Source organism: Amaranthus tricolor, chromosome 5 (assembly GCF_026212465.1).
Source record: "Amaranthus tricolor cultivar Red isolate AtriRed21 chromosome 5, ASM2621246v1, whole genome shotgun sequence".
Lineage (NCBI taxonomy): Eukaryota > Viridiplantae > Streptophyta > Magnoliopsida > Caryophyllales > Amaranthaceae > Amaranthus > Amaranthus tricolor.
In genome coordinates this window covers 26656473-26670079 of record NC_080051.1, presented here as the reverse complement: position 1 = coordinate 26670079, position 13607 = coordinate 26656473, and the positions used below count along the sequence as shown (strand labels likewise).

Below are 13607 nucleotides of genomic sequence, written 5' to 3'. Positions count from 1 at the left end.
CAATTAAACTTCACTTTTATAAAAGTAAAGGGAGCTTTCTTACATTAAGTCTTATAGAAGAGTATCAATAACTCCATCCAACATGTGGATCACCGAATAGCCGAATTGATTAGTCATAGTCATCAATTCAGTATTTTTTACAAGTCGGGATTAAGGGAGGAAGGAAGGTAACGGAGAAACTACACCCCTTTCAAGGAATGTGCGCACTGAGATACTACCCCAAATAAATGGATCCTGTAAAATAATTATTAGTTATTAATCGAACAATATAATCGCCACAAAAAATATGGGATGTTTGGAAACTATTGTTAGCTAGTTCAATTAACTTGTTTGGAAACTAGTATCATTGAAATCATTGGTAAAATGATTATTTATTTTCTATTGATTATTAAAATAAATTTAGCCAAAAAACACTTAAAGAAATAGTAACTTTTTTATGTTGACTTATATGTTAATTTTTGAGTTGACTTAAAAGTCATTTACCAATAAAACTCACAAGTTGTTGTGCGAAGCCGAGTGGCTTCACCAAACATAGTGCTTACTCAATTTATACAAATTGTCATACGCAAAACATGGCTAATGTCATATTCAAACTGCTGTACAAGCATCTCAAATTTACACAAATTGCGAAGCATGATGATTGGACAGCAATTCAAATAAGAGCGATTAACACTTAACAGTATAGACAAAACTGAATAAACAAATAAAATTTGGACTTACATCTTAAAAAAATAATCAAAACTGAACATTATACGACCGTACATGCGACTTCTCGAGTCTTGACTCTTGACCGACAGACTTGAATAATATACTTTGCCATCAAGCATAAGTAGAATAGACCCTCAAGAAAAGGGCTTTTTATCTAATATATGGCCAAAAATACATGAATTATATAGAGAGATGGGCCATCCTTATTTAGCAGCATAATTTCCAACTCAAAAAAGACGCATGTAATTTGTATAGCTGCTTGACTCTACTCGCTGTGTTGAATCGACTTGACTAGGACTCTGCAAAAGATTGTGTTCCCCTTGATGATGGTGTATAGCACCGCCTGAAGTAAGCGCAAGCACCACAACCATGGTTGAGGCTAGACCTGACTGGACAGATGACAAGCTGGATATACGCACAATGTATCAACACTGGGACTCGCGGCTTCAAAAGACCACCAAACTGACCACCCTGCAAGTTTATATACTCAACATATATACCTTCAAGCGCAATACCATGCAAATACTGTTTTTAACAATCAATATAATGAACATTTTGACCAAGAATATTTTTCTTCATATTTCCTCTGTCTTCAAGTAATTGCAACATTTCTTCCTGTCTTCAAGTAATTGCAACATTTCTCCCAATGATTCCTTGTCTTTAAGAAATGTTGAAGCTATTAAACAACAAAAATATGAATAAAAAAACTCAACTTTGACAAGGACACGCACACAACGCGTTTGTATTCGCAAAACAAAAAAACAAAGGATTAAAATTATGCTTTTTCTCAATCAAAAAAGAAGTTCAATCTCATACCTTTAACCAAACTTGAATCCACCCTGCGGTACATTAAGATCATTTCCACCAAACTGGAACCCATTATCAGCACCATCAGCAGGGGGTAATACTTCATCATCATCAACCCAATAGGTCTCTAGAATCTTCACTGACTTCTCATAAATATCATTGTTGTCGTGGCTCTGTAAGTTTTCTATCTTATCCAAACCCTCGGCCTCATCAATCATTTGAGCATATATATTAACACCTCCAGTTGTACCCATATTCTTCTCAGATTCCCCAATCTTCAAAATAATCTCCAGGCCTTCTAAGCAAACTGTTACAATTCTTGGGTCGGGACAAACTAACAGATCACACATTGGCTTGATGCATCCCTGGCTCACTAAAAACCTAAATCAAATGAAAAACCTGAGCAATCAATCCCAACAAGTAAACAAAAAGGCCAAACAGACAAATAATGTCATTTTTCCATACTTTATTTGATCGGGGGAACCTCCTGAAGTAGCATTTGAAATAGCCCACGCAGCCTCCTTCTTGATATCAAATTCAGCATTTTGAAGAAGGTAGACAAGAGGAGATATAATACCAGACTCAATCACAGCCTACAGTTTTGAAAATAAAAGACCATCTGTTAAGAATATGATACAAAGAATACATCGACATTCCTCAAGCAACAATTGCCAAAAGATGTAACAGAATATATTAGCATCTTTCTACTCCTTTATTCCAGCACAAAAACCAAATTTTACCTGTATCTGCTCCTTTGTTCCAGCAGTGATGTTGGAAATGGTCCAGCAAGCTTCTTTCTTTATACTTTTCTTGCAATTTTGATGCAGCAGGTTGAGAAGGCAGGGAAGAACAGAATGATTGATAATGCACTGGAAAGAATAAAGAGGGTGACATAAATTAACCAATCAACAAAATACAGAACCAAACAACAATGAAAAAACAGTCATCCCAAGATATGGGTTCAACTACATGTACCAAAACAAATCAACATGAAAAATCGTCGAAAACATAACTATTCATTATTTGACCCTATCTTAAACTAATTTACAACTAAGAATATCAACTTCAATGATACAAGTTAGCGGCCAAGATGGTCTCCCACAGTTGGATTGACACTAACAGTTTTGTGTAACCGAGTACGAAACATATAAGCCCCATGATTAACATTCGCATCACTCTACTTTGTTGTGTAATAGTTACACACGTGTAATGCAGTGCGAGTCTAAGTTCTGCCTAATACTTTCGAGTATACCCGTCAAAACGGTCGGACGAAAGGGTCGCAGGTGGGATCACATTCAGTCAGGTTAGTTTCGGGTAGAATCATTTTCAGGTTGAGTCATTCCGGTATATCTTGTCCGGTTTGGGCCGGCCCAAAGGGTTAAGGGTTTTTAAATCATATTTTATCATTAAATTAAATTATTTTCCTAATATCTATCTGTATACTAATTTTGTTTTAAAGAAATATTTTCTTAAAAAAATAACCAATATACCTATTTTTAAGGGTAAAAACCATACAATAAAGCAATTTTGACTCAAAATACAAAAATTGACTAGATATAGTTGGCCCCAACTAAAAATGTTGACGTGGAAGTGATAATGATGATGTGTAATTCAATGATGACGTGGACTGAAAAGGAGTCAAAATGTTTGGGTCTGGCTTTCAATCACGTTTAACCCAATTTTTTCCGATACTTTCGGGTCATTTTCGAGTTACGGGTCAAATTTTCCAAGATATAACCCACTAATTTTCGATAGGATTTCTAATCATTGACAGGTCTACTTTCGATAGGATTTCTAATCATTGAAATATGAACATATATGAAAACATTCATGAAAAAGTTTTTAAAGCATCATATGTGGAAGGAAACTCCACAACATCAACGGAACCCTCATATACCTTTTCTGAAGAAACAAGTTAATATTATAATGTTAATCTATAAATCTTAGAACTCATAAAACACAAGAAAGCAAATCTCTAGGAAAATATATATATATAAGTAAAATGTATCTAATTTTTTATCAAAAGATCAAAAACAGTGTTTATGTGGAACCAACCTGAGTTTGAACATCATCACCCGTAACAATATTTCCAACAGTACGAAGTGCAGGAATAAGCACAGAAGGAGAAGAATGACTGCACAAAACAAAGATAATTAGACTATTATTGACAAGAACTAATAACTTAAAAATCAAGCACTTCAAAAGCAAGACAGTAAAATACTCACACCAAAAGCTTCACAAGCCGAGGACAAACCCCAGCTTCAATAACAGCTTGGATTTTGTCATTGGTACCATCAGAAAGGTAAGACAGTGCCCAGCAAGCATCCGTAAGAATTTCATCATCATTTGAATGAAGTAGCCTCTCAAGAGTAGGAAGAGCAGGTTTGGTCTATAAGAACATTTAAAATATGAGCAAACGATACAGAACATAAATTCCTTTAAGTATTAGAAAGGGAGCACTTTAAATTATAAAAAGTAACCTGTTCAAACGATGGTTGTGGCTTGCCTCTACAGAAATTTGACAAGGTCCATGTAGCATTACGCAACATTGACAGTTTGGCATGCTCATTGAATTGAGCCAACAATGGCATCAAGGCACCATGGGCAAGAACCAAATCTCGGCACTTCGGTGAATCACCAGCTATGTTCCCCAAAGCCCAGACAGCCTAAAGTTAAGAGGAAACACATTTCAGTCAATGAAACACTCTTATCAAGTTCATAAGATAGACTAAGAAATTTCATAGCCATTAGAAATAAAGGAAAGTAAAAAGAAATCAATGTAACTCATTCACAAGTCTCAAACTACTAAAAGAAATTTTCATTGCCATTAGAAATATAGTGAGTTTCAACTCCTAATGTCATTATCTATGCTTTTTTCCTCAAGAGTATATCACAGAGAATAAAAGAATACAACACACCTAACAAACACCCACGTGTAATCCTTAGACTAAAACATAGTAGACTTCTTAAAATTCTCAATCTCAAGATAAACATAAAATTTCTGCAAATGAATATTACGCACCTGTTCGCGAACATCATCACTAGGTGAACCAAGAAGCTTTACAAAAATTGGGACAGCGTCATGATCAATGACAACTTTGGTGTTTTCAGATGTGCCAGAAGCAATATTGGTAAGTGCCCAAGCAGCTTCAAACTGAAAATTCCATTTTATTAGTAATGTAATGAAATACGAAAGCAGTAATAGCATGGTGCAAAATCTCAAATGCGTCATGGTTGCAATTGCACTGACGGTCACAACTCCACTTTTGTGTCCATGCAAATGGTTTCTTGCTTATCATGGCCTATATTGCAGTTGTAGTAACCTCAAAAATCTTTGCCATGCAGTTATAATGAGTTCGTACAATTGAAACCTTGCACCATGACTTTTACTCACAAATTTAACCATTAAAAGTCTTGAATTGTATATACATCAATGCAACAAACCTGAAGTTGCGGGAAATCATCTCTGCCCAAAAACTCAACAATACGTGGAACAACTCCTGATTGAACCACCTCTTCAATAGGAGGATTCCGCTCTACATTACATTAAATTAAAAAAAATAAAAACCCATAACAATGAGACCTTGACGGTTCATTCTTTAACAACAATAATTCAAAGACCCAATCAAACGACTAAATTTACTCCTAATCCACCAAAATCATTTAATTGTACTGAATTCAAAAGAATCATGATCTTGATTCCATACTAAATCTCATAAAGACGCACCAATTTTGTAAAATTCAGCTATCTGCATTAATCAACCTACTAGATTCTAAAGTATGGAAATGCGATATTCACAGTCAAAGTACGTTATTTCAACACATACTACATTGCCCAATTCAATTAAACTGTCTCAGGCCATCGCCGTGAAAGGAGGGGTCAGATATAGCCATATAGGCACACTTGCCTACAGTTAACATATATGCTATCTACCACCAAAAAAAGGTAATTTCAACATTCTTTTTCTTATTAAAATCAATCAATCAATAACAGAAAATAAACCTATCGAAAGAAGCTTGCGAAAGTAAATAGTGGCTTCAAGTTGAGCACTTTCATCATCAGAATAAACACCAGCAACCATCTGTGGCAGGCTATCTATCTGCAAATCAAATCAATCACAATTGATCATTCAACTACTCCAAAATAAATCCATTAACACCGTAATTAAGAAGCAATAAACATACTAGGCACTAGCAAAAACATATCATTAAACAATCAATCATTAAAAACCGAACAACAAATTCATCGATTAATAAATTTAAAAGAACAAAACCTTCTTATCGAAAGCGGCAGAAGAAGGTTGAGAAGAGAATTGATTAGAAGTAGATTGAAACCCTTCACGACGCTTCTTCTGCAAGTTCTCTTCTCGACGATTCTTACGAATCTCAACCATATTATCCTCTCTCCTCCTCCTTCCTTCCTCCGCATCCACCGCCACTTTGTATCTACTGCGGCGAACTTCGGTCCTAGCATTAGGTCTCAAAGACATTTTTCCCAACGATTAGAAATATTCAAAAACCCTAACCCTAGAAGAGGGAAAACAACAGATGATTGTAGATTATTCCAATCAATCAATGGATGATTGATAAAAAGTATTGGAGTAACGGTTTATGATATGATGGAAAATGGGGAAGAAACAACGTTAGAAGTGAAGAAAGCGAAAGGGAGAAATTTATATATTCAATAGTACGGTTGAAGTTATTTAGGGTTAGAATTTTGAGTTTTTTTACAATATAATGCCATTTAAATTTGAATTTTAAAGAAAGTTATTTTTTAATTAAGTAAATTCCCAGATGGCCAGATGGGATTTTGTTACCGTTGGTTGAGCGGTTCGCGTTAGCGGTTATGAAACCGTCTGATCCCTGATGGGTCATTTATACCACCTTAAAATAAAGGCAAAATGTTAAAAACTAACTAGTATATGCTCCATTTTGCAAATAACTACCTTAAAAATGAAAATTTTTGCAAAAAACTACCTTATATAATACAATTGATTGCAAAACACTACCTTATAACGGATTGTGGCCTTTGACAGCTATCTTTAACCGTTGACCCGCATGTGAGATGCACGTGATGCATTACTGTATTTAATTTTTATTTTTTTTTTTTATTTTTATTTTTTTTATTATTTTTATTTTTATTTTTTATTTTTATTATTATTATTATTATTAAAAAATAAAAAAAATAATAATAATAATAATTTAAAATAAAATAAAAATAAAAACAAAAATAATAATAATAATAATAATAATAATAATAATAATAATAAAATAAAAATTTTAAAAAAAATTTAAAATAAAATTATTATTTTTTTATATTTTATATTTATTATTATAATTATTATTATTATTATTATTATTATTATTATTATTATTATTTAAAAATAAAAAATAATAATAATAATAATAATTTAAAATAAAATAAAAATATAAAGAAAACTAAAAATAAAAAAAAAATAATAATAAATATAAAAATAAAAAAAATTTAAAAAAACTACTTTTTTTTATATTTTTTTATTATTATTATAATTATTTTTTTTAATTTTAATTTTATTATTATTATTATTATTATTATTATTATTATTTTATTTTTTTTATTTTAATTATTATTATTATTTTTTTAATTTTTGTTTTTATTTTTATTTTATTATTATTATTATTATTATTATTATTATTATTATTATTATTAATTTTTTTAAAAATAAAAAAAATAATAATAATAAAATTTTAAATAAAATAAAAATAAAAACAAAAGTAAAAAAAAATAAAAATTAATTTTATTTTAAATTTTTTTTAAAATTTTTATTTTATTTATTTTATTATTATTATTATTATTTTACTTTTGTTTTTATTTTTATTTTATTTTAAATTATTATTATTATTATTATTATTATTTTTTTTATTTTTAAAAAAAATTAATAATAATAATAATAATAGTAATAATAATAATAATAATAATAATAATAATAATAATAATAATAATAATAAAAATTAAAATTAAAATTAAATACAGTAATGCATCGCGTGCGTCTCACATGCGGGTCAACGGTTAAAGATAGCGGTCAAAGGCCACAATCCGTTATAAGGTAGTGTTTTGCAAATAATTGTATTATATAAGGTAGTTTTTTGCAAAAATTTTTATTTAAGGTAGTTTTTTGCAAAATGGGGTATATACTAGGTAGTTTTTTAACATTTTGCCTAAAATAAAAAACTATAAGCTAAAGTTTTTTACTGTTGGGATATTTAATCTAAATATGAGGCATGTCTCACGGTAAGATCGTCTCATACAAAAATTTGTGCAAATAATAATTAAAACAAACCACTAACGAATATTTTAAATACCTACTTAACATACCATAAACACATACTAATCAAACAATAAACACCTATACGATAATTTCATACTAAACATATCATAAACACCTATTTAAAACACGGAAAAATACCTTTTTAACATAAAATAAATATATACTAAACATAATATAGTACGTCTTTTTGCAATATTGAAGTAGACATTTGAATAATTAAATTAGGCATTTTAAGTCTTGTTTCCTTATGAAACATGCATATTTTTTTAGTTTTAGAATAGATGATTTTGTTTATTGAAATACAAGTACTTCGTGTTTTCACATGCCAGAGCATGTATTTTTGCATATTTTAAATAGTTGAGACATTAGAAATGATTATAGTATGATATTTTAATAAAAAAAACAACACTATAAAGTAAGCCATTTTAATATTTGAAGTAGGCATCTAAATGTAAGCAATTTCAGAGCCAATTAAGTGTTTTTGCTTAGTGAAATATGTATGTTTAGTTAATAGAATAGGTATTCTTAATAGTTAAAGTAAACATTAAATTAGTTATAGTAGGCAATTGAATTAGTTATAGGAGATATTTTTAATAGTTATAGTATGAATTTGAACTACATGTAGTAAGCATTTTTTACTTAGTCTAATTAATGTTTATAGCTAATGAATAGACATTTTTAATAGTTATAGTAGATATTTGAATTAGCTATAATAGGTGTTGTTGCTGCAGTAGGTGTTTTTGGTTGTTAATGTGGGTATTTTCAGTAGTCCGGTTTATAATAATAGTTGTTTTTAAAATTATTAGTTTGTTTATTTACATATTAAAGTAGATGTTTTTGCAAACTAAAATAGATACTTGAACTAGTTGTAGTAGACATTTGAATTAAATTGATATAATATGTGTTTTTTTGCATACATAGTAGGTATTTTTAGTTAATGTGGGCATTTTTAATAGTGAAGTAGTACACATACATCTAGTTATAATAGACAGTTTTTTTATAGTTAAAGTAGATATTTTAAAAGGATATAGTAAGTGTTTTTGCTTACTCTAATAGGTCTTTTTAGTTAATAAAGTAGATAGTTGTAATAGTTAAAGTAGACATTTAAATTTATTATAGTACATGTTTTTCCTTAATATAGTAGGTATTATTAGTTAACGAAGTATGTATATATTCAATAAGTAGGCGTTTTAAATTGTGCTTAGTATGTGCTTTTTACATAATAAAGTAGATATTTTAATTACCTTCATACATGCAAATGATATTATTATCTTCATCAACATAACTATTCGCATCATCAAACTCGGTAATCACATTTTCAATTGACGAACATATTTAAATCAACAGAATTTTCATTGGAATTTATATACAAATTTAGAAAAATTAAAATATAATACGAAAATGAATAAGCCTCGATTATTGCATTTTGTTGCTGATCGATTTTGAAATATAACATTATCAAATTCAAGTGTCATTTCTTCCATTTTAATCCTTATTGATGTTTTCACTTGTATATCATGTTTTTATTGTGATTATATGCTTGAATGAAGGTATTTTTACGTGAAACTGAATGAAGGTAATGTTTGATAAAATCGAATGAAAATAGATTTTTTCAATCGCATACAAAAACTTATATTTTTTTTAATTATACGTATCGAACTGCTTGTGAGGATTTTTATATAAGACATCTCACAAGTTTCACAAGTTACAACATGTAACACCCCAATTTCCGACCCCTTGTACGAAACCGAAACCGTAAAGGATGGGAGGAAATTCGGGGGTGTTACACAACACTTGCTATTTCTTTATAGAACCTTCTAAGAGCATCTTTATTGATGATCTAATTTTAAATCATATGATCAAACTAGAGGTAAAATGCTCTCAGTGGGGATCTAATATGAGGTTGGTTGTGGAAAATATTGGTAAAAATGGTCATTATATGACCCGTTCACTCAAACGGTCACTTTATTTTTTTTCAGCAATTATGCCACGTGTCCAACAATGATTGGCCAAGAAATGAAGCAATTTTGCCGCCTGACACACAGCTACCCTGCCTTTCCATGTGGCGACTTTTCATTGGATGAAAAAATAGCCCTATATTAGATTTTTTTTAAAAAATAAATTGTACCAATGTATATATTTTTTCGAGATCTATAAAATGAGATCAATTTTGATATTTTTTGACAAAATTTCAAATTATATTAAGTTTGTACATAAAAATTTTATAATTTTTTTAATTTTTGCATTTATTTTCTATGTGCACATTGTAATTTTTATTTGAATTTAATGAATTTTGGTAATTATTATTGATGTCTACAAATTTATCTATATTTTAATTAAATAAAAAATTATACTCCCTCCGATCTTTCTATATAGTCCCATATAGGTTGGGCACGGATGTTAAGGGTTGTGTGGGGTCCATGTAAAAGGTGGTAGTTGGGTATTTTTAAGTAAGTGGATTAATTGTTAATGATTCCCTCTTTTTGATTAATAAAGTATATGGAATGAAATTTGGAGGGAAAATTGGGTTTGACATTGTTTGAGCTTTAATAATTGAAATTAATACATTTCCGAATTTTTTTTTAATTAAACAACCATTAAACTAGTTAATTTAAATTACAAAAAATTACATCAAATAAATTACAAAAACCGTCAAATTCATAAAATAAGCTAAGTCTTCAATACTTCCTTGATTTCTTCAACGTTTTTTGAACGGCAATTGAAAACGAGCAACCCTCTCGCCACATGCGCATGCGGATATTAAATCTTTCGTTGACTTCAGATTTATAAAAAAACAAACACGGTATGCATTTAGTGTTCAAAATTAATAAAATAACTACAAAAAATCAAAATGTTTCATTTTGAAAGTAAGCCATCAATAAGAAAAATACAGCTGATCTTTAGGTACTGGAACAAAAAAAATCTGATAAAGGGATTGCAAAGATACTGGAACAAAAAATCTGATCTTTAGCCATCAAATGAGTTGACAATTACTAACACAATACAGGGAAACCAAAGAATGAAAATGTCAATGGCGCCAAAAATGAAAAAAATTGCGCCCATAAACAGAAAGAATGTAAGTATATAAGACAGCATTAACTGAAGAAGACAAACACTTCATTTATTTTCCACCAACTTCACAGTATATACAATGGGAAAAAAAAAAGATGTAGATAATTTCACTAAGACTCAAATAATGCATGACCTTTTAACGTCAGCAAACAGTAATGGGAAGCTACAACACGGGTTCATCAACGAAATTGCGAAGAAGTACGATTTGCATAGGAGGACAATCGGAAGGATATGGAGACAGATTCGTGATCAAAAAAAACACAATTTACCAATTAATGTCAACAATATGAAGTCATTGACCAACGGTAAAGCTCGAATCGCCTTTGATGAAAACAAATTCAAATCAATTGAAAAAGCGAAGAAGACAACCTTAAGATCACTTTCAAAGGCTATGGAAGTAAGCTACACCACAGTATGCAGATGGAAAAAAAAGAGGTACTTTCGCAAGCACACCAACGCAATCAAACCGTTACTTACAGACAAAAATAAACTCGACAGGTTAATTTTTTGTCTTAGTAGTTGCATTTTAGATGAGCAAACAAAGAATTTCACATTTAATGAAATGAAAAATGTAGTCCACATTGATGAAAAGTTGTTTTACATTACAAGGACACAACAAACATTTTATCTAACTCAAGATGAAATAGAGCCTCATAGAGAAATCCAATCAAAAAGATTTATCCCCAAGATCATGTTTATGTGTGCCGTTGCAAGACCGATCTTTTCTATTGAAGGTGAGATGATTTTTGATGGAAAGATAGGCATTTTTCCATTCACACATGAAGTGGCAGCACAAAGAAGTTCAAAAAACAGAAAGAGAGGAGAGCCAGAGACCAAACCAATACAATCAATCACTAAAGAACACACAAGAGACATGATTGTGCACAAGATACTACCAGCAATTAGACTTAAATGGCCATCAGATTTAAGCAAAACAATTTTCATTCAACAGGACAATGCTAAACCACACATTATAGATGATGATGAGGTGTTTAGAGAGGTGGCTACACTAGATGGATTTAACTTCCACTTAGTGCAACAACCTCCTAACTCACCGGATATGAATGTGCTAGACTTAGGGTTCTTTAGGTCAATACAATCTTTACAGCATCAAAAATCAGCATACAACTACTCACAATTAGTTAAGGCAGTAACCACATCATTTGACAATCTAACACCAAATGCACTGAAGAATGTATGGATCACATTGCAAGCATGTAAAATTGAAGTTATTAAGAAACTAGGTGGTATGGATTATGCAATTCCACACATGAGCAAAGCAAAACTAGAAAGGGAAGGGAGACTCCCACATTGTTTGGGGGTACAGCAGGAAACAATTTACCAGGCACTAAGGTATCTGGAAACAAAGGTGGATAAAACTACATTGGAGGGCATTTTATTTTACTTGGGGATCACAGAAGCAACATCACAAGCAACAACAGAAGCAATACCAGAAGCAACAACAGAAGCAACAATTGAAGCAACAATTGAAGCAATACCAGAAGCAATACCAGAAGCAACAACAGAATCAACAGCATATATTCCAGCAAGAACAGAAGCAACAACAGAAGCAACACCAGCATGAACAACAGAACCATGTAAATATGACACACATGAGTATACTTTTGGGTTTCCTTTTGTACTCACTTTTGGGTTACAGTGTAAGGCAAATGTTTAGGTCTAAACATGATGTAATATTGAAATAGGGGAGATGTTTAGCCGTAAACATTTAGAAGGAAAAACCATGTAACATTTTATTGATGGCTTCAAAAACAAATTGAAAACAAATTCATCTCAGAGATACAATTTGAACTCATCACAGATAACCCAAATCCCATACCAATTGCCTCCTACATCTGGCAAGAACATAGCCTCCTAAACGAGATGTTTGGTGGCTTATGAACTTAACACCCTAGATTGTTGGCAAAATGAATGGATTTAGAGATTTTGTAGCTATAACCAATTGTTTACCCTCAAAAAAAAAATCATAGGGCAACAAAAACAGAACACAAAAGACATGCATACCATCACCAGCACAAAAAAAAATCATCATTAGTCATAGAGGAAAGATATATCCATACGAGAAAATGGGCCTCGAACATCAAAATCAGAAACCAAATCAACATCATCCAACGATTCTTCATCTGAGGAAGGGAACAAGTTCTCAATGTATAGATCTTGAAGATCCAGTTGTAAATCAAACATTCCTTGTATTTCTTCATCTTCATAAGTTATACTTCTTCCCCAGTTAGGATCCGTTTCATCAGAAGTCGTAGGTATACGATTGTAGAAATCAAACCACGGGTTAGGAGATCCAATCGTAGGATCACTTTCTTGGGACGAAGACAAACAAGAAAGACAAGAAGTTGGAGAGGCCATGTTCGAAAAAACCCAGATAAGATGGGAAAAAACCCAGATTTACAAAACCCCTAAAAGCATTAGGGTTTCAAAGAAGACGAAGATGGTGGATAAAAAATGAAGATGAAGATAATAAACCGTAAACCAAGGGATTCAGATGAAGATGCAGATCAGTGAAGAACACGAACAGATGAAGATGAGAGAGAGGGAGAGAGAGGGAGGGATGGGAAGGGATTCAGAGTAGGTGAGGTTATAAAAGGGAGGGAGTGATTAATGTGAGTTTAGAGTGTTAATTATTTTAGGTTAGTAGGGTTAACGGGGGTAAAATCGTAATTACGTGTGTGAACTAAGGGT

The 13607-nt window shown here is 31.1% G+C and overlaps 2 protein-coding genes across 3 annotated transcripts; one reads left to right on the top strand and one right to left on the bottom strand.

The window, feature by feature from the left end:
* Window positions 1–478: 478 nt before the first annotated feature.
* Window positions 479–6220, bottom strand: LOC130813966 (importin subunit alpha-like). 2 transcript variants are annotated; one of them, XM_057679920.1, is made up of 11 exons: window positions 5790–6220; window positions 5519–5615; window positions 4960–5051; window positions 4538–4669; window positions 3996–4181; window positions 3741–3904; window positions 3571–3649; window positions 2256–2384; window positions 1981–2108; window positions 1525–1896; window positions 479–1384 (listed from the first exon to the last, which is right to left on the bottom strand). In XM_057679920.1, the coding sequence occupies exons 1-10, from the start codon at window positions 6003–6005 to the stop codon at window positions 1527–1529; spliced, it is 1593 nt and encodes a 530-aa protein (XP_057535903.1). In that variant the 5' UTR covers window positions 6006–6220; the 3' UTR covers window positions 479–1384; window positions 1525–1526. The 2 variants fall into 2 exon arrangements, with proteins under 2 accessions (XP_057535903.1, XP_057535902.1); XM_057679919.1 differs by having other exon boundaries at window positions 479–1179; window positions 5790–6211.
* A 4754-nt stretch (window positions 6221–10974) lies between these two features.
* On the top strand, window positions 10975–12480 carry LOC130813621 (uncharacterized). Its single transcript, XM_057679459.1, has one exon. The coding sequence runs from the start codon at window positions 10975–10977 to the stop codon at window positions 12478–12480; it is 1506 nt and encodes a 501-aa protein (XP_057535442.1).
* Window positions 12481–13607: the final 1127 nt, after the last annotated feature.

Bases quoted from the DNA above. Each gene is read 5' to 3' on its own strand.
- LOC130813966 (XM_057679920.1), bottom strand. From the start codon at position 6,005: ATGTCTTTGAGACCTAATGCTAGGACCGAAGTTCGCCGCAGTAGATAC. The intron at 4,670-4,959 runs GTTTGTTGCATT...TGGAATTTTCAG, and splicing joins ATGATTTCCCGCAACTTCAG to TTTGAAGCTGCTTGGGCACT. The intron at 2,385-3,570 runs GTTGGTTCCACA...TATTCTTTCCAG, and splicing joins GTGATGATGTTCAAACTCAG to TGCATTATCAATCATTCTGT.
- LOC130813621 (XM_057679459.1), top strand. From the start codon at position 10,975: ATGGGAAAAAAAAAAGATGTAGATAATTTCACTAAGACTCAAATAATG.